Source organism: Martes martes (genome assembly GCF_963455335.1).
Source record: "Martes martes genome assembly, chromosome: 6".
Lineage (NCBI taxonomy): Eukaryota > Metazoa > Chordata > Mammalia > Carnivora > Mustelidae > Martes > Martes martes.
In genome coordinates, this window is record NC_137893.1 from 147940480 (window position 1) to 147960111 (window position 19632).

At 39.9% G+C, this 19632-nt stretch overlaps 2 protein-coding genes across 2 annotated transcripts; both read right to left on the minus strand.

Annotated features, from left to right (window-relative positions):
• Positions 1–4920: 4920 nt before the first annotated feature.
• On the minus strand, positions 4921–5865 carry LOC308345156 (olfactory receptor 2W1-like; the record flags this gene model as incomplete). The annotated part of the gene is made up of 1 exon (XM_080807109.1): positions 4921–5865. The coding sequence occupies one exon, from the start codon at positions 5863–5865 to the stop codon at positions 4921–4923; it is 945 nt and encodes a 314-aa protein (XP_080663235.1).
• A 12427-nt stretch (positions 5866–18292) lies between these two features.
• On the minus strand, positions 18293–19237 carry LOC308343997 (olfactory receptor 2W1-like; the record flags this gene model as incomplete). The annotated part of the gene is made up of 1 exon (XM_080805283.1): positions 18293–19237. The coding sequence occupies one exon, from the start codon at positions 19235–19237 to the stop codon at positions 18293–18295; it is 945 nt and encodes a 314-aa protein (XP_080661409.1).
• Between the last annotated feature and the right edge of the window lie 395 nt (positions 19238–19632).

Below are 19632 nucleotides of genomic sequence, written 5' to 3' on the forward strand. Positions count from 1 at the left end.
AAGGGCATCTTGGTTCTTTCCCCAGTTTGGAGACCGTGGCCATTGCTGCTATAAACATTGGGGAACAGATGGCCCTTCTTTTCACTACATCTGTATCTTTGGGGTAAATACCCAGTAGCGCAATTGCAGGGTCATAGGGAAGCTCTATTTTTAATTTCTTGAGGAATCTCCACACTGTTCTCCAAAGTGGCTGCACCAACTGCATTCCCACCAACAGTGGAAGAGGGTTCCCCTTTCTCCACATCCTCTCCAACACACGTTGTTTCCTGTCTTGCTAATTTTGGCCATTCTAACTGGTGTAAGGTGGTATCTCAATGTGGTTTTAATTTGAATGTCCCTGATGGCTAGTGATGATGAACATTTTTTCATGTGTCTGATAGCCATTTGTATGTCTTCGTTGGAGAAGTGTCTGTTCATATCTTCTGCCCATTTTTTAATATGATTGTCTGTTTTGTGTGTGTTGAGTTTGAGGAGTTCTTTATAGATCCTGGATATCAGCCTTTTGTCTGTACTGTCATTTGCAAATATCTTCTCCCATTCCGCGGGTTGCCTCTTTGTTTTGTTGACTGTTTCCTTTGCTGTGCAGAAGCTTTTGATCTTTATGAAGTCCCAAAAGTTCATTTTCGCTTTTGTTTCCTTCGCCTTTGGAGACATATCTTGAAAGAAGTTGCTGTGGCTGATATCAAAGAGGTTACTGCCTATGTTCTCCTCTAGGATTCTGATGGATTCCTGTCTCACGTTGAGGTCTTTTATCCATTTCGAGTTTATCTTTGTGTACGGTGTAAGAGAATGGTCGAGTTTCATTCTTCTACATACAGCTGTCCAATTTTCCCAGCACCATTTATTGAAGAGACTGTCTTTTTTCTACTGGATATTTTTTCCTGTTTTGTCGAAGATTATTTGACCATAGAGTTGAGGGTCCATATCTCGGCTCTCTACTCTGTTCCACTGGTCCATGTATCTGTTTTTTATTAAACTGTCCATTCACTTAATCATTCTCCAGATACTTACTGAATATCTAATTCATGTCTGAAGCCAGTATAGACACAGCAAAACCACACATGAATAAGAGTTTCTATGTTGAAAAGCTCCCCAATGCCTTTCCTCAAACATACATACAAACAAATATATAAAGTGAGATAATGCCAAAATAGTGACAGGGACAGGTTTTGGAAGGAATTCAAAGGACATATTGATGATCTTACCTCTCTCACGAGTAAGATTTCAACTGAGTTTAGGAGTCAAGTAAAACTTTGTAGGTAATAAATCACTAGTTTTTCAAGACTGAAGGAGAGCTTTTCTCACAAAGAACAGTAGATACTCATTTCCAGGGGTCACATTTTCATCATTCTGTATGTTCTCCTCCCAAAGTCCTTACAATACCATGAAGTTTATATTGTCTCTAGGGCTTCCTGTCTTTGGATATCATCATCACCCTCTCTGGTTCCTTATTATTTCCAAGGCCTACACACCTGGAATATTAAAGTTACCTGAAGAAAGGAATAAAAATAAAGGTATAGTGTTTTCTCTGTGGAATGCCAGGAGCCACAGGGTCTGAGGATGGGAGAGAAAAGACCATTAACCCTGACATCCCCCAGCACCCCACCCAAACATTCCAGGTGGTTGGTGACTTGATGGGACTTGAGATCACAGAGCAGGGGCGCCATCGATGTGAGGACTCTCACATGCAGAGAGGGATCCCAGTCTCTGAAACGGTCATCTTTTTTTTTTTTAATTAAATTTTTAATTTTTTTTAATACCTTTCAGTGTACTAGAATTCATTGTTTATGCACCACACCCAGTGCTCCATGCAATATGTGCCCTCCATAATACCCACCACCAGGCTCCCCTAACCTCTTCAAAACCCTCAGGTTGTTTTTCAGAGTTCCATAGTCTCTCATGGTTCACCTCCCCTCCAATTTCCCTCAACTCCCTTCTCCTCTCCATCTCCCTGTATCCTCCATGTTATTTGTTATGCTCCACAAATAAGTGAAACCATATGATAATTGACTTTGTCTGCTTGACTTATTTCACTCAGCATAATCTCTTCCAGTCCCGCCCATGTTGATACAAAAGTTGGGTATTCGTCCTTTCTGATGGAGGCATAATACTCCATAGTGTATATGGACCACAACTTCCTTATCCATTCATCCGTTGAAGGGCATCTTGGTTCTTTCCCCAGTTTGGCGACCGTGGCCATTGCTGCTATAAACATTGGGGTACAGATGGCCCTTCTTTTCACTACATCTGTATCTTTGGGGTAAATACCCACTAGTGCAATTGCAGGGTCATAGGGAAGCTGTATTTTTAATTTCTTGAGGAATCTCCACACTGTTTTCCAAAAGTGTTTGCACCAATTTGCATTCCCACCAACAGTGTAAGAGGGTTCCCCTTTCTCCACATCCTCTCCAACACACGTTGTTTCCTGTCTTGTTAATTTTGGCCATTCTTACTGGTGGAAGCTGGTATCTCAATGTGGTTTTGATTTGAATCTCCCTGATGGCTAGTGATGATGAATATTTTTCATGTGTCTGATAGCCATTTTGAAACGGTCATCTTATAGAAAAAGGGAGTAGTTTTTTCTCCAGCATAGAGATTCTCAGAGTTAGAATGTATTTACCAGTAAAACAAAGAAAAAAAATTTGGGGGGAACACACATGAGATTGCCTGATTTTTGTTTTGTCAAATAAGAGCATCAAGCCCCTTTCAGGTATTACCATTACTACCACCATAATTCATAAGAGAATGAACATTATAAAACTGAAGAACTAAGAGGAGGGCACTTGATGTAATGAGCCCTGGATGTTAAATGCAACTGTTGAAGCACTGAATTCTACCTCTGAAGCTAATCATACAGTATATATTAACTCAATTGAATTTATTTTTTAATTTAATTTCATTTTTTCAGTGTTCCAAGGTTCACTAAATTGAATTTAAATAAAGAATTAAAAAACCTAGCAGCCAAAAGATAGTATTAAATAACGAATAACCTTTTATATTGAATTCTTTTAGGCAAAGCTCTTCATTTCCTTCATTTCTCTTATTTAAGAGACCTGAGAAACTGTTACCCACCTCCTTTCACAGGTGTATAGAAAGGAAATTAACTCAGATTCCTAAAACCATGTTATTTTTCTGTTTAGAGACTTAAAATCTCCCTATTCTCTTTAACAGTGGTTCTCAAACTGTTGTCTGATCACCTGTAGTGTTTGTTAAAAAACGTCAGTTGCTAGGTCCATGCTCAGATGGTTGGCTCAGTCGGTCTGAGGTGGGCCCAACTGTGTCCATTTCTGATAAGGGGCCAGGTGATGCTGTTGCTGCTTGTTGAAGGACCATGCTACCTTCAGCAAAAAAGCCCAAACTCCTTATCAGGCCATGGAGGGTAAAAGTGAAGCTACTCTAACAGAGAGACCTCAAAATAGAGTGGTTTAATTTTAAATGATGTAGAAACTTTTTCTCCTGTAATCGTGTGGAGGCGTTACTCTGCTGCAGGGTGGGTCTGTTCCCGTCTTAGTGTTTCGTTCCCACTTAGGGTTTTTTTGGCGAATCTAGGTTCTCTCCACATTCACATTCTAGCCAAGAGGAAGGGGAGGGTGAAGGGTGAGAGCAAAGTCTTCATTATTTGAGAAGGTAACTCAGGAGTTGCACGCATTGCTTCCCTGCAGTGTGTTGGTGGGAGGCCAGGTTCAGAATCATGATATGCAGCATGGTGGCCTGGTGCCCAGTTAAAACTCGAGGTAGAATGTGGAACTGGTTATCGGTGGGCAGTCGTTCTCCCCCACAAAGGCCCTGCTAGCAGGTATCATTTGCCCGAAAGGGAGTGTTATTTCTCATGAAAATGGTAATCTGGGAAGAAAGAAATCAGAGTCTAGTGTGATCCTACATGAACTAAATTCCCCTGTGAAATATCTTTTTAAAAAAAAATATTTTATTTATTTATTTGACAGAGATCACAAGTAGGCAGAGTGGCAGGCAGAGAGGCAGGGAGAGAAGAAGGGAAGCAGGCTCACCAATGAGCAGGAGCCCCATGCGGGGCTTGATCCCAGGACCCTGAGATCATGACCTGGGCTGAAGGCAGAGGCTTAACCCACTGAGCCGGCCAGGCACCCCATTCCCTATGAAATATCTTAATGCTTTGTACATATCTCCATTACCGTACGTAACCACATTTCATAATTATATGTTTACTTGACTATAGCCCCTGGTTGGTCTTGAAGCTTTTTATTTATTTTTTATTTTTTATTTTCAGTGTTGCAAGATTCATTGTGTATGCACCACACCCAGTGCTCCATGCAATACATGCCCTCCTTAATACCCACCACCAGGCTCACCCAACTCCCCACCCCCTCCCCTCCAAGACCCTCAGTTTGTTTGTTTCTTTTTTTTCTTTTTTTAAGATTTTATTTATTTATTTAACAGGGAGAGACACAGCAAGAGAGGGAACACAAGCAGGGAGAGTGGGGGAGGGAGAAGCAGACTTCCCGCTGAGCAGGGAGCCTGATGCAGGGCTTGATCCCAGGATGACCTGAGCCAAAGGCAGACACTTAACAGCTTAGCCACCCAGGTGCCCCCTTTAGTTTGTTTCTAAGAGTCCACTGTCTTGAAGCTTTTTAAGGGTATGAATTGAAGTTTTTTATGTGTCTGTATCTCTTTCTCCTTATAATTTTTTAAAAAATTATATTAGTCACCATACAGTACATCATTAGTTTTTGATGTCGTGTTCCATGATTCATTGTTTGCATATAACCCCCAGTGCTCCATGCAATATGTGCCCTCCCTGTAATTTCTGTCTACTTCCTACTTATTTACAAGTACAATTTTTGGTACATGGTAAACACCAATTAAATACTCTTTGCATAAATGAATCAGTTCATCTTCTGTTGGTAAGGGTCAATATTATTTCCTAGCTCTCTTCCATCTAACTCATGACTTGGCTGACCATTTTTCTACATGTAGTATTCTCTTTACTGCATTCTTTACATCTTTGTTTCTTAAAGTGTAGATCAGAGGGTTAAGAGTGGGTGTGATGATTGTGTAAAAGAAAGTAAAGAACTTCCCCTCATCTTGGAACGAGCTATTCTGTGGCTTCATATACATGTAAATGATTGTTCCATAAAACAGAGTTACTACTGTGAGGTGGGAACCACATGTATTAAGGACCTTACGCCATCTTGCCTCTGACTTGATCCTCACGACTGCTTGAGTGATAACTCCATATGAGATAAGAATTAGTGATAGGGGTACTAGAAGTAATATTACTCCAAGAGCAAAGACAGTGATCTCCATTATTTTTGAATAGACACAAACCATCTTGAGCAATGCTGGCATCTCACAGAAAAAATTATCTACCTTCCGGTGCCCACATCTTGGCAAATTCAAAGTCAAGGAGCAAAGAATTAAGGCACTGCCAAAACCGCCTAACCAGGCAGTGAGCACCATCTTCTGGCAAAGCTGAGGGTTCATTATTACCGTGTAGTGAAGAGGTTGACAGACAGCAGCATAGCGGTCATAGGCCATCACAGCCAAGAGAAGACATTCAGTGGATCCCAGGTCAAGGGCAAAGAAGAATTGGAGCACACACCCTCCATACGTAATAGACTTTGTAGGACCCCATAGATTTACTAGCATCTGGGGGATAATGCTAGATGTATAACAGAGATCCAAGAAAGACAAATTGGTTAAGAAGAAATACATGGGCGTATGGAGCTGGGTGTCTAGGTAAGATACGAGAATGATGGTTGTGTTTCCTACCAGAGTCACAATATAGAAGATGAAGACCACCCCTGAGATGATGGGTTCTAATTGGGGTCGATCAGAAAAGCCCAGCAGGATGAAATCTGTTGTGGAACTTGCATTGTTTGTGTCCATGGCTCCTTAGGAAAGTCTAGGAGACAAGATCGTGGTAATCAAAAAAGCATCAGCCCTAGGCAGAAATAGCTTGCCATGTAGCTTTCCATGAGTATCCCCAATTCAGTTGTTTGTGCTCTCTCTCCCATTTGGAGCACCTCTGTTAACACCTCCCTTGTGTTCCTTGCCCAAAGCCTCTCTGTGTTTACTCATAACCAGAGTGGTTTTAAAAATAATATGGCAAATCCAGTCACACTGAATTGTGTTGGAAGGGCTTAACTTGCCATGACCCCTATGGTTCTGTGTATTTTGATTAAGTAATAAATCCATGAAGTTGATGATGTAAGTGAAGAGTGGGATATTTTGATTTTTTCCTTGTTGAAATTATAATGTAAGCATACTTGATCATGACAGATTTTCCCTTATCAAAGCAGTGGAGTTTGAGATAAAAGGTTAAATGACACATTTAAATGGGATAAGTTCCCTCATTTGGTAGCAGGATCACTTGCCATATTTATTTCAAAGTGTGTGCATTTCAGCCATTGTAATTTCCATCATCACCTACCTCCTCCTCATTTCCCCTTCTATTCAACATTGCAGACATCTCTGTTCCTGTATCAATTCTGGTGTTCCCCACTCTACTGACCTTCTTTTGTGCATGTGTTTTTGGTGCCAGGAAAAATTATCTTTCTTATTAACCTTCATTTCCATGTATGAATGTCATGAGTTTCCTGGAATACCTTTCATGACTGAAATTACACCATTTATTTATTTATTTTCAAAGATTTTATTTGACAGACAGAGATTACAAGTAGGCAGAGAGAGAGAGGAGGAAGCAGGCTCTCCGCTGAGCAGAGAGCTCGATGTGGGGCTCGATCCCAGGACCCTGGGATCATGACCTGAGCCGAAGGCAGAGGCTTTAACACTGAGCCACCCAGGCACCCCTGAAATTATACCATTTAAATAGACTATTGATTTGTTGCAGAGTTAAAAACTGAACTAATTCTAGATACATATTAGTGTACTCTCTTAGTTCCTACTCACCTGGCCATTCAGCAAAAGTAGCAAGGTAGGTAACGAACAAGAAGCAGCTCAGTCAAGTGTCAATGAGGTGTTTCTCCCCATGGAATTTGCCAGTTACATGAGTCAGTCCTCTGCTTGCTTCAGAACTCTGTATGCAGGGCTCATTTCAATTCTGAAAGATTACAGAAAAGGGATTAAGAACACATAAATTTCACTATTTCTTTTTTTCAGTGTTCCAGGATTCGTCATTTATGCACCACACCCAGTGCTCCATGCAGTCCGTACCCTCCTTAATACCCTCCTCCAGGCTCACTGAACCCCTCACCCCCCTCCAAAACCCTCAGTTTGTTTCTCAGAGTCCACAGTCTCTCATGGTTCATCTCCCCCTCTGATTTCCCCCAATACCCTTCTCCTCTCCATCTCCCCATGTCCTCCATGTTATTCGTTATGCTCCACAAGTAAGTGAAACCATATGATACTTGACTCTCTCTGCTTGACTTATTTCTGATTACTTATCATATCATTAAAGTAGATGGAATGTTTAATGGCTGAATTAATTTACAATATTTTTTAGTTTTAATTTTTTTAGTTTAAATGTTTTATGCATATAATCTGGCCATGAAATTCAGACCTAGGGTGTTTTATATTCACAGTTTGTCTGGGGCCAAGAAATAAAAACTTTGTTGCAGTTTCAATAAAATATGGTTAAGTTACTTGTAGTTTATCATTGCTATAAGCAGTTTAGTTTTAGCGTGAAAATCTTACAGTCATGGAGAAGAAACTGTTATTATCAAGTTGTATGAGATTGGGATATAGTTTTTCCTCATTACAACATGGAAATTTAATTTAGTAATGAGTATGACATTTTTATGTAGTTGGATATCAGCTAAGTTGAACATAGTGCCTAAGCACACAGATTCTCAGAGCTTGTTATCAAATCCCAGCTTCACTGCTCAGAGGTAGTGTGTCCTTGAGTAGTTAACGTAAACTGTTTGTACACCAGGTTCTCTATATGTTCAGTGATGATACTAATTTCCTGAAAAGTAGGTGGTGGGTGTTAGTGTTTGTGAAAATACTAGGAACCGTGCTTATATTCATCACATTTAATTCTCAAAATTAAAATTGCATTCATCCGCCCATAAGCTATTCTATTCACTCCTTTCTGTCTTAATTTTTCACAGTGGTGATTTTATCATGGTGGTCTAGAACTAAACTGGAATGCTTGAAACTTCATGTTTGCATAACTTTTTAAATGCACACACACTCATGTACATACACAAAAGTGCCCACAGCACGGCGCATATACTGAACTGATAAACCCAGAGGAGGCGAGGACGGAGGACTTAGCTCCCAACATGCCTTGATTACAAAATGCACTCAGTATTCTTTGACCACATAACATCGGGATAGCATCGGGAATTAAAAGGCCATAGAATTTTAGAGTTGAGATGGACTCAAAAACCAAGATCCAGCCTTCTGCCCCCAAAGGAGGTCTCCCGCAGGATATTCACACAACTCCTGTTTTCAGAGCTTCGTAGCTCTGCGCCTTTAACCCGTGCCTCATCCCTACTCCTTGTGTTGAGCTCAGAGATGCCTCCTTAACACCCAAGCACTGATGCTTTTTCTTTATTCTGGAAATAACAGAGAATATGTAAATTCAACAGGGCTCCAGCAGTTTTATTATACAATAAAACAGAGATACAGAAAAAAGCAAAAGCTCAATGAGTTCAGGTGAATATTGTTTAACTAATAGGTCAAGAAATAGAACCTTGACAAGCACCCCAGGAGCTTCTCTTTATGTCTCAACCAATTATTACCTTTCCCTGTCACCCAAGTATCCACTATCCTGATGTTTATAGTAATCACCTCCTTGTATTTTAATTGCTTGATTACCCAAATGTGCTTCTCTAGACAATATTGTTTAGTTCAGCTCATGAAATTATATGTCTTTTGAGTTTCCTTTAATATTAGGACCTGTTATCAAATACAGTCTTAGGTTTCTGTTCCCAGACTACATGCATACAGTTATCAGCTCTTCCTAACGCTGTATGAAGTTTAACTACCATGCTTTTCTGGTTGCTCTCCTTGGACTCCCCGTGGCATATTGAATGCCTTTGATTAGTGAGTTGAGAAGTGACCGTGTACTGCAGGTGTGGTATACCACTGAAGAAGGCTGTAGCATCCAGAATGCATTTACAGTTTCTAAAATATATGTTAGGGTTAGCAGGTGAAATATATTACTGTTCAGTTTAAGCTTTGGGTCGCGTAAGAACCCACATATCCATATCGAAAGTGTCAAACCTGAAATTACACTTTATGTAATTTTATGTTGTGAATCCAAGTATAGTACTTTGATGCTTATAATCATTTTCTATATGGATTTAAGCCTTGGGTTTCAATTTTTAACTATTATTGTAATTTAAATTTATAAGTGAATGGGATATTAAAAACAAGAGAGCACAAGCAGAACAAAGAAATGTTAAAAAAGAGGCATGTGATGTTCACTGAAAATGTTTTCATTTTTCATGGTATGCACTTCAGTTTCTAATAGCACAGCACAGATTATACATTTGACTTTGTTCATTGAAATGCAAGACAAAGGAAGCAAACACATTTAAACATAATTTCAGTGTACACAAAGATGTGGAGAGAAAACTAGAAACAAAACCAGAACATATTTACGTTTCAGGAGGGAAGAATTCACAGCTGTTGGTTTCTCATGTAGTCCGTTGATACCCGTGTTCCCATGATGATGGACCTTCATTTCATGGGTAATCAGAAGGATTCCTGTTTGGCAAGTTACTGAGTCCATGAAATACTGATTAGCTCCCACTTTCTTGTACCAGCACTACAATCACATTTGCATTGAAATGCAGTAGCTGAACTAAGATTCAGTAGTTCTCTATTTAATGTGAATGGAGGAGAAAAACTATTTGTGGGACTGGTGGAAAAGTTGATGGATTTGGTTTGTTAAATGTATTTTTGGTGGGATATATGTAATCTTTTCATGTGCGCTCCTGTCGGACACATCTGTGGGTGGTTCTTTGTCCAATTAAACCAGGAGAGCCTTCTACTGATCAATGCGTGCTGCAAGAAGTGTTTATGTAGGACTCTAAAGGCTAGTATGTTAATGTGATGTAGACCATGGGGACTGGTGCCCCACAGAGGTGATTAACAGATCTTACACTATGGTCAGAGACTTACCCAAAGAAGTATTACAGGAAAGGTTCCCTTAAGACATTGGTTTCTGTATGGTGACTAACATAACATAATAAATAAAAAAAAGACATTGGTTTCATCTTTCTTTTTCTTTTTAGCCAGAGATTAATTTATTTATGTGTGAAATTTATTATTGAAGATTATAAATATGTAAACCATATCTATAAAAATTAACACATCTAATTGAACTTTTTCTTTGGGTAAGACATCAGTCACGGAGAAATATAGGCAGAATAGGAGAATATTATATTATAAGAGAATATTATCTAGGTGTGTGTTTGCAGGAAAGAAAATACTTGCTTTTAAAAAATTATGGAATAATCATAATTCTGTGGTTCATGAGCCATATCATCATTGTTCCATTTTCAGTGAAGTAAATACAAAAGGTGTCATTTTTTTTTTTTTTTTAAAAGATTTATTTATTTATTTATTTGTCAGAGAGAGAGAGAGAGAGGAGCAAGAGTGAGCACAAGCAGACAGAGTGGCAGGCAGAGGGAGAAGCAGGCTCCCTGCCGAGCAAGGAGCCCGATGTGGGACTCGATCCCAGGACGCTGGGATCATGACCTGAGCCGAAGGCAGCTGCTTAACCAACTGAGCCACCCAGGCGTCCCAAGGTGTCATTTTTTTATATGTACTCTGGGGACTTTCCCTTTTCAGATAACATTTGGTCACTGAAATTATCCAGTATTTTTTGTGTCACTGTGGTTCATTTAGTTCCACTACTGTATAATATTCCATTGTGTGGCTATCTTAGAGTCATGGGAAAAAAAGAATCATTTTGTCTCTTCACTCCCTGATGGCCATTTTTGCTAATTATAATTCTTGGCTCATATTCGTGGCTCCTAGCATTAGGATGAACAGTTTTGTTTATGTCTCTTGAGGCATGCATACAGGAAGGTCTTTTGGGTGTATGCCTAGGACAGGAATTGCTGGTTATGGAATAAGCAAATTTTATAAGGATTTATCTCCCAAAGTGGTTCTATCAGTTTATCCTACCCTAGTTTTGTATACATTATTCCATCGATCTATATTTTCTCCAGTGCCTAGTCTTGTGGACTTTTGAATCATGCCAACTGAGAGATCATAAAAGTCATCTAGCTGTGGCCTCAACTGTCAGTTCCCTAATAACTAACAAGGTTTAGTACATCTTCATACACTTAATGCTATGTATAATTGTCTATGAAAAACCCATTTGTTCATTCTGACAATTGTTCTTTGGCATTGCTTCTCTTTTTTTCTAATTAAAAAATTTTTTTTTTTGCATGGGGAGTCATTTAAAAATTTGTTTTTACATTTTTATTGTGTTATGTTAGTCACCATATAATACATCATTAGTTTATTATTATTATTATTTAAATTAACATATAACGTATTATTTTCTTCGGGGGTACAGGTCTGTGAATCATCAGTCTTACACAATTCACCAAACTCATCATAGCATATACCCTCCCCAGTGTCCATAACTCAGCCACCCTATCCCTCCTTCCCTACCCCCGAGCAACCCTCAGTTTGTTTCCTGAGATTAAGTCTCTTATGGTTTGTCTCCCTCCCCAGTCCCATCCTGTTTCATTTTTTCCCTACCTATCCCCATGACCCCCTGCCCTGTGTCTCAAATTCCTTATATCAGAGAGATCATATGATAATTGTCTTTGACTTATTTCGCTTAGCATAATACCCTCTAGTTCCATCCACGTTGTTGCAAATGGCAAGATTTCGGTTTTTTTGATGGCTGCATAGTATTCCATTGTATATATACCACATTTTCTTTACATGGAACATTTCTTTTTTTTTTTTAAAGAGAATTATTATTATTTTTTATTAACATATAATGTATTATTAGCCCCAGGGGTACAGGTCTGTGAATCGTCAGGCTTACACACTTCACAGCACTCACCATAGCACAGACCCTCCCCAATGTCCATAACCCAACCACCCTCTCCATACCCCCCTCTCCACGGCAACCCTCTGTTTTGTGAGATTAAGAGTCTCTTATGGTTTGTCTCCCTCCTGATCCCATCTTGTTTCATTTTTTCCTTCCCTATCCCCCAAATCCTCTACTTTGCCTTTCAAATTCCTCATGTCAGGGAGATCATATGGTAATTGTCTTTCTCTGATTGAAATATTTCGCTCAGCATAATACCCTCTAGTCATCCATGTTGTTGCAAATGGTAAGATTTCATTTCTTTTGATGGCTGAATAGTATTCCGTTGTATATATATACCACATCTTCTTTATCCATTCATCTGTTGATGAACATCTAGGTTCTTTCCATAGTTTGGCTATTGTGGACCTTGCTGCTATAAACATTTGTGCCCCTTCGGATCACTACATTTGTATTTTTAGGGTAAATACCCAGTAGTGCGATTGCTGGGTCATAGGGTAGCTCTATTTTCAACTTCTTGAGGAACCTCCATGTTGTTTTCCAGAGTGGTTGCACCAGCTTGCATTCCCACCAGCAGTGTAGGAGGGTTCCCCTTTCTCCACATCCTCGCCAGCATCTGTTGTTTCCTGTCTTGTTAATTTTAGCCATTCTGACTGGCGTGAGGTGGGATCTCACTGTGGTTTTGCTTTGTATTTCCCTGATGCTGAGTGATGTTGCGTACTTTTTCATGTGTCTTTTGGCCATTTGGAAGTCTTCTTTGCAGAAATGTCTGTTCCTGTCCTCTGTCCATTTCTTGATTGGATTCTTTGTTCTTTGGGTGTTGAGTTTGATAAGTTCTTTTTAAAAAAGATTTTATTTATTTATTTGACACAGAGAGAGAGATCACAAGTAGGCAGAGAGGCAGTCACAGAGGGAGGGGAAGCAGGCTCCCTGCTGAGCAGAGATCCTGATGTGGGGCTCGATCCCAGGACCCTGGGATCATGACCTGAGCTAAAGGCAGAGGCTTAACACACTGAGCCACCCAGGTGCCCCGAGTTTGGTAAGTTCTTTATAGATTTTGGGTACTAGCCCTTTATCTGATATGTTGTTTGCAAATATCTTCTCCTACTCTGTCACTTGTCTTTTGGTTTTGTTGACTGTTTCCTTGTTGTTTAAAAGCTTTTGATCTTGATGAAGTCCCAGTAGTTCATTTTTGCCCTTGCTTCCCTTGCCTTTGGCAATGTTTCTAGGAAGAAGTTCTTGTGGCTGAGGTTAAAGAGGTTGCTGCCTGTGTTCTTCTCAAGGATTTTGATGGATTCCTTTCTCACATTGAGTTCTTTTATCCATTTTGAGTCTATTTTTGTATATGGTATAAGGAAATGGCCTAGTTTCATTCTTCTGCATGTGGCCATCCAATTCTCCCAACACCACTTGTTGAAGAGACTGTCTTTTTTCCATTGGATGTTCTTTCCTGCTTTGTCAAAGATTAGTTGACCATAGAGTTGAGGGTCCATTTCTGGGCTCTCTATTCTGTTCCATTGATCTATGTGTTTTTGTGTCAGTACCGTACTGTCTTGATGATGACAGCTTTGTAACAGAGCTTGAAGCCTGGAATTGTGATGCCACCAGCTTTGGCTTTCTTTTTCAACATTCCTCTGGCTATTCGAGGTCTTTTCTGGTTCCATATAAATTTTCGGATTATTTGTTCTGCATGGAACATTTCCTACCAGTATGATACAATGATACAAAGGACAGAAACATTTTTAAAATATTTTCATTGGCTAAGAAGAACATAAAACATGACCCATGTTTTCACATGGCTAATATAAATGTGTACTTAAAATTGTAGATGAAAAAAAGTAAAATAAGATCTTAGATTAAAAATCAGGGCACCTGGGTGGCTCAGTGGGTTAAGCCGCTGCCTTTGGCTCAGGTCATGATCTCAGGGTCCCGGGATCGAGCCCCGCATCGGGCTCTCTGCTCAGCAGGGAGCCTGCTTCTTCTTCTCTCTTTGCCTGCCTCTCTGCCTACTTGTGATCTCTCTCTCTCTGTCAAATAAATAAATAAAATCTTAAAAAAATCAGTGCAAATTATTTTTTTATCTGTATTTCCTTTTATGCCATCACTGCATTCTAAAACAGAGTCTAATTTCTCTTTGTCCTGAACTCCAATGAAAATATATGGTTTTCTAAAGCAGTGATAGTAATGAGTGTCCTCCTTAGGAAGTATCTGCTGTTCTGACAAATGACAGCTAATATTATCCTCTCTTAAAAAGGAATTGTTTTCTTTCAACACTTAGCTGCCTTTCTTAAACAGAACTGAAAACAAATAGCAGAAATACCTTTACATCTGTTTAGGACAGGTTTACTGCCAGCGGAGTTAGGAATATTTTCAATTTCCCACCCTGTTTAGATTCAGCATTGTGGAGAAGGGATTTTCAAACTATGTCTGTTATTTGTAGCATTCCTGCTTGTATCTTTAAAAAATGTTTACTGTGGCAGCAGATAACACAGCCAGGAATGCCCAAGGTGTCTCTTTTCTCCAATTCCTGATAGTACATTGTGTTGTCAACCTTCTTTTTTATAGTATTCCCGGGAGTCACCATTATTTGAACCTGATTAGCTGAGGCGATCATTGGGTCCAAGGTGTCAGTCACCAACCTAGAAAACCTTCATGCCTTCCGCAGGTGCTAGAGCCTAAGTATGTGCACCCCATGAATCGGTTTGGCCCTTGGTGGGGCGGAGATCACAGTCATCATTCCAACAGGGACAAACATGTAATAAAACACTGAGATATTGTTTTTCTAATCTTGTCATTAGCAGCATTTCCCTACTGATGACATTTTCACATCACAGTTACACTATGTGTCTGTTCAAGTACAGTGGCTCTTAGGAAAGTCACCAATCACTGTGTGAGCTGAGAATATTACCACTCCTCCAGGAGCCAAGTTTTTCTCCCTTGATGTGAATGCATAGATTGGGAGAAATAAATCAGCTACTCAGTGTGACTCAGTTTAGTATGGAAGGAAGTAATTTAAAAGGAAATCAGCTTAGACATTAGCAGTCATTATTTCTAAGTTATGAGATAATGAGAAACTTTTTCTTTTATTCCTCCTGTTTTTCTCATGTCCAGGTACAAACTTATAAGGATTTTATAGTATGATGCAGGTGAAAGAAGAACTATGCTGTTTCCCTTCCTCTAGGTGTCAAGTGTTGCAAACGTCCTGGATGTTAAAAGCCTGAAGATGTCGCTCCTGCATTCATTGCTTAATGAACATTTGCCATATTCTGTAAAATATGAATATTTTAATGTATGTTTGTTAAACTCTTCATTCACTTATTCATTCTCTAGATGTTTACTGAATATCTAGTTCATGTCAGAAGCCAATTTAGACACAGCAAAATCACACATGCATAGAGGTTCTACGTTATTGAAAAGCTCACCGATGCCATTCCTCAAGCATACATACAAATATGTAAAATGAGATAATGCCAAAATAGTGACAGAGACACATTTTGGAGGGAATTCATAGGGCAGATTGATGAGATTTGTAAGGAATTTTCAGAAGAGGTAAGATCTCAACTGAATGTAGATGTCGAGTAAGAGGTTTGTAAATGATAAATCACTGGTTTCTCAAGGTTTGGGACAAGCTTTTCTCACAAAGAACAGTTGATAATTCGTTTCCAGGGGTCACACTTTTCATCATTCTGTATGTTCTCCTCCCAAAGTCCTTAAAACACCATAAAGTTTGTTTTGTCTCTAGGCCTTCCTGTCTTTGCATATCATCACCCTCTCTAGTTCCTTATTATTCCCAAGGCCTACACACCTGGAATGTTAAAGTTACCTGCAGAAAGGAATCAAACTTTAAAATAAAAGAATCTTGGAACACTGAAAAAAAAAACTTGAACAAAATGTCTGGAACCCCAGCTGTCACTTTGCACCTCAAAAGTTTGAGGCAACCTCAGAATTTGGAATCTTAGTACAAAGGATGGGATAGAAGAGAAATGGTACACTGAGTTCTGGTCCTAAATTGCCTTCCTCCAGACTTCTTTAACATGAAAGAGAAATAAATTTCTATATTGCTGGGAAAAAATAAATAAAATAAAAGTATAGTGTTTTCCCTGTGGAATACTGAGAGCCACAGGGTTTGAGGATGGGGGAGAAAAGACCATCAACCCTTACAACCCCCGTATTCCACCCAAATACTCCAGGTGCTGGTGGCTTGCTAGGACTTGAGATCACAGAGCAGGGCGCCATTGATGTGAGGACTCTCACATGCAGAGAGGGATCCCAGTCTCTGACATGGTTGTCTTGTAGAGAAGGGGAGTACTTTCCTCTCCAGCATAGAGATTCTCAGAATTGGAATGTACTTACCAGTAAAACAAAGTAAAAATATATGGGGAACAAACATGAAATTGCTAAATTTTTGTTTTGTGAAATAAGATCATCAAGGTTTTGTCCAAAAAATTACCATCTACTACCATCATAAATCAATAAAAGAATGAACATTATAAAACTAAAGAGCAAGAAGATAGTATTAAGTTAAAAAATTAATAAATAATTGAATACTCTTTTGTATTTTATTTCATTTCAGCAAAATTCCTCATTTCCTTCATTTCTCTTATCTAAGAGTCTTGAGAAACAATTACCCACCTCCTTTCACAGGTGTATAGGAGGGAGCTAATTAAAATCTATAACGCCATGTTAATTTTCTGTTTAGAGACTTAGTATCTCCCTGTTCTCAGTAACAGTAGTTCTCAAACTTCAGCCTGATCAACTGTAGTGCTCGCTAAAAACATCAGTTACTGAGTCCATCCTCAGATGGTTGGTTCAGTAGGTCTGAGGTGGGCCCAAGAGTGTCCATTCTGATATGGTGCCAAATGATGTGGTTGCTGCTGATTGAAGAATGACACTACCTTCCAGGAAAAAGCTCAAACTCCTTATCAGGCCATGAAGGGTAAAAGTTAATCTACTCTAACAGACCTCAAAATAAAGTGGCTTAGGGACACCTGGGTGGCTCAGTTGGCTAAGCATCTGCCTTCAGCTCAGGTCATGATCTCAGGTCCTGGGATCGAGTCCCACATTGGGCTTCCTGCTCAATGGGGAGTCTGCTTCTCCCTCTCCCAATCCCCCCGCTTGTGTCCTCTCTCTCACTGGCAAATACATAAAATCTTAAAAAATAGAATGACTTAAATAATATTAAGTGATATAGAAGCTTTTTCTCCTGTAGTAGTGTGGAGGCATCAGGGTGCTGGTTTAGGGTTTTTGGTAAAGTTAGGTGCCCTCCACATTCACATTCCAGCCAACAGGAAGGGGAGGTAGAAGGGTGAGAGAAAATGGCTTCATATCTGGGAAGATTCCCCAGGAGTTGCCCACTTTGCCTCCCTGGCAGCGTGTTGGTGGAGGTTCAGAAGTGTGATATACAGCGTGGGTTCTTGTGCCTAGTTAAAGCTAGAAGCTGAATGTGGAACAGATATTGGTGGGTAGTTGGTCTTCAGCACAAAGAACCTGCTGGCAGTATCAGGTGCATGAAAGGGAGTGTTTCCCATGAAAGGGGCCACTCTAGGAAGAAAGAAATCAGGGTGTGTCCAGTGCAATCCTATGTTAAAATAAGTTTCCTTCAGAAAATTTTTTTTAAAGATTTTATTTATTTGACAGAGAAAGAGAGAGAGACAGAGAGAGGGCTCACAAGTAGGCAGAGAGGCAGACAGAGGGAGAGGGAGAAGCAGGCTCCCTGCTGAGCAGAGAGCCTGATGCGGGGCTCAATCCCAGAACCCTGAGACCATAACCTAAGCCGAAGGCAGGGGCTTAACCCACCGAGCGACCCAGGTGCCCCTGAAATATTTTCTTAATATGCTGCACATATCTCTATTACTGTACTTAATCACATTTCATAATTATGTGTTTACTTTTGTGTGGCTCCTGATTAATCTTTAACAAAATTTATTTATTTGAGAGAGACAGAGATAATGAGAGAGCGCTTGAGTGGGAAGGAGGGGGGAGAAGCAGGCTTCCTGCTGGGCAAGGAGCCCCACTGGGGGCTTGATCCCAGGAACCTGTGATCTTGACCTGAGCCAAAGGCAGACAGTAATTGACTGAACAACATAGGTGCCCCAATCCCTGATTAATCTTGAAGTCTTCTAAGTGTATGAATCAAAGTTTCTTTTTTTATGTATCTGTATCTTTATCTCATAATTTCTGTCTTCTTTCTACTTATTTATAAAGTCAGTACCTAGTACAATTTTTGGTACATGTTAAACACCCAATAAATACTCTTTGGATAACTGAGTTGATTCATCTTCTGTTGGTAAAGGTCTATTATTTCCTAGCTCTCTTCCATCTAACTCATGACTTGGCTGACCATCTTTCTACACACAGTATTCTCTTTACTGCACTCTTTACATCTTTGTTTCTTAAAGTATAGATCAGAGGGTTAAGGGTGGGTGTGATGATTGTGTAAAAGAGAGAAAGGAACTTCCCCTCATCTTGGGATGTGCTATTCTGTGGCTTCATGTACATGTAAATGATTGTTCCATAAAACAGAGTTACTACTGTGAGATGGGAACCACATGTATTAAGGACCTTACGCCATCTTGCCTCTGACTTGACCCTCATGACAGCTTGAGTGATAATTCCATATGAGATGAGGATTAGTGATATAGGTGCTAGAAGAAATATCACCCCAAGAGCAAAGACAGTGATCTCAATTACTTTTGAATAGACACAAGCCATCTTGATCAATGCTGGCATCTCACAGAAAAAATTATCCACTTCCCTGTTCCCACATCTGGGCAACTTCAAAGTCAAAGAGCAAACAATTAAGGCACTGCCAAGACCACCTAACCAGGCAGTGAGCACCATATTCTGGCAAAGCTGAGGGTTCATTATGACAGTGTAATGAAGAGGTTGACAGACAGCAGCATAGCGGTCATAGGCCATCACAGCCAAGAGAAGACATTCAGTGGATCCCAGGTCAAGGGCAAAGAAGAATTGGAGCACACACCCTCCATACGTAATAGACTTTGTTGGACCCCATAGATTTACCAGCATCTGGGGGATAATACTAGTTGCATAGCAGAGATCCAAAAAAGACAAATTGGATAAGAAGAAATACATGGGCGTATGGAGCTGGGTGTCTAGGTAAGATACAAGAATGATGGTTGTGTTTCCCACCAGAGTCACAATATAGAAGATGAAGACCACCCCCGAGATGATGGGTTCTAATTGGGGTCGATCAGAAAAGCCCAGCAGGATGAAATCTGTTGTGGAACTTCCATTGTTTGTGTCCATGGCTCTTCAGGAAATTCTAGGAGACAAACCAGAGTTATAATAAATAGCGTATACCACAGGTAGAAATAAAAGTCTCTGTAGTTAGAGTAGTGAGCCCAGATGGACCCTCAACTTTAAGGCCAACTAATCTTCAACAAAGCAGGAAAAAATATCCAGTAGAAAAAAGATAGTCTCATCAATAAATGGTGCTGGGAAAATTGGACAGCTGTGTGTAGAAGAATGAAACTCGACCATTCTCTTACACCGTACACAAAGATAAACTCGAAATGGATAAGACCTCAACATGAGGCAGGAATCCATCAGAATCTTAGAGGAGAATACAGGCAGTAACCTCTTCGACACTGGCCACAACAACTTTCAAGATATGTCTCCAAAGGCAAAGGAAACAAAAGCGA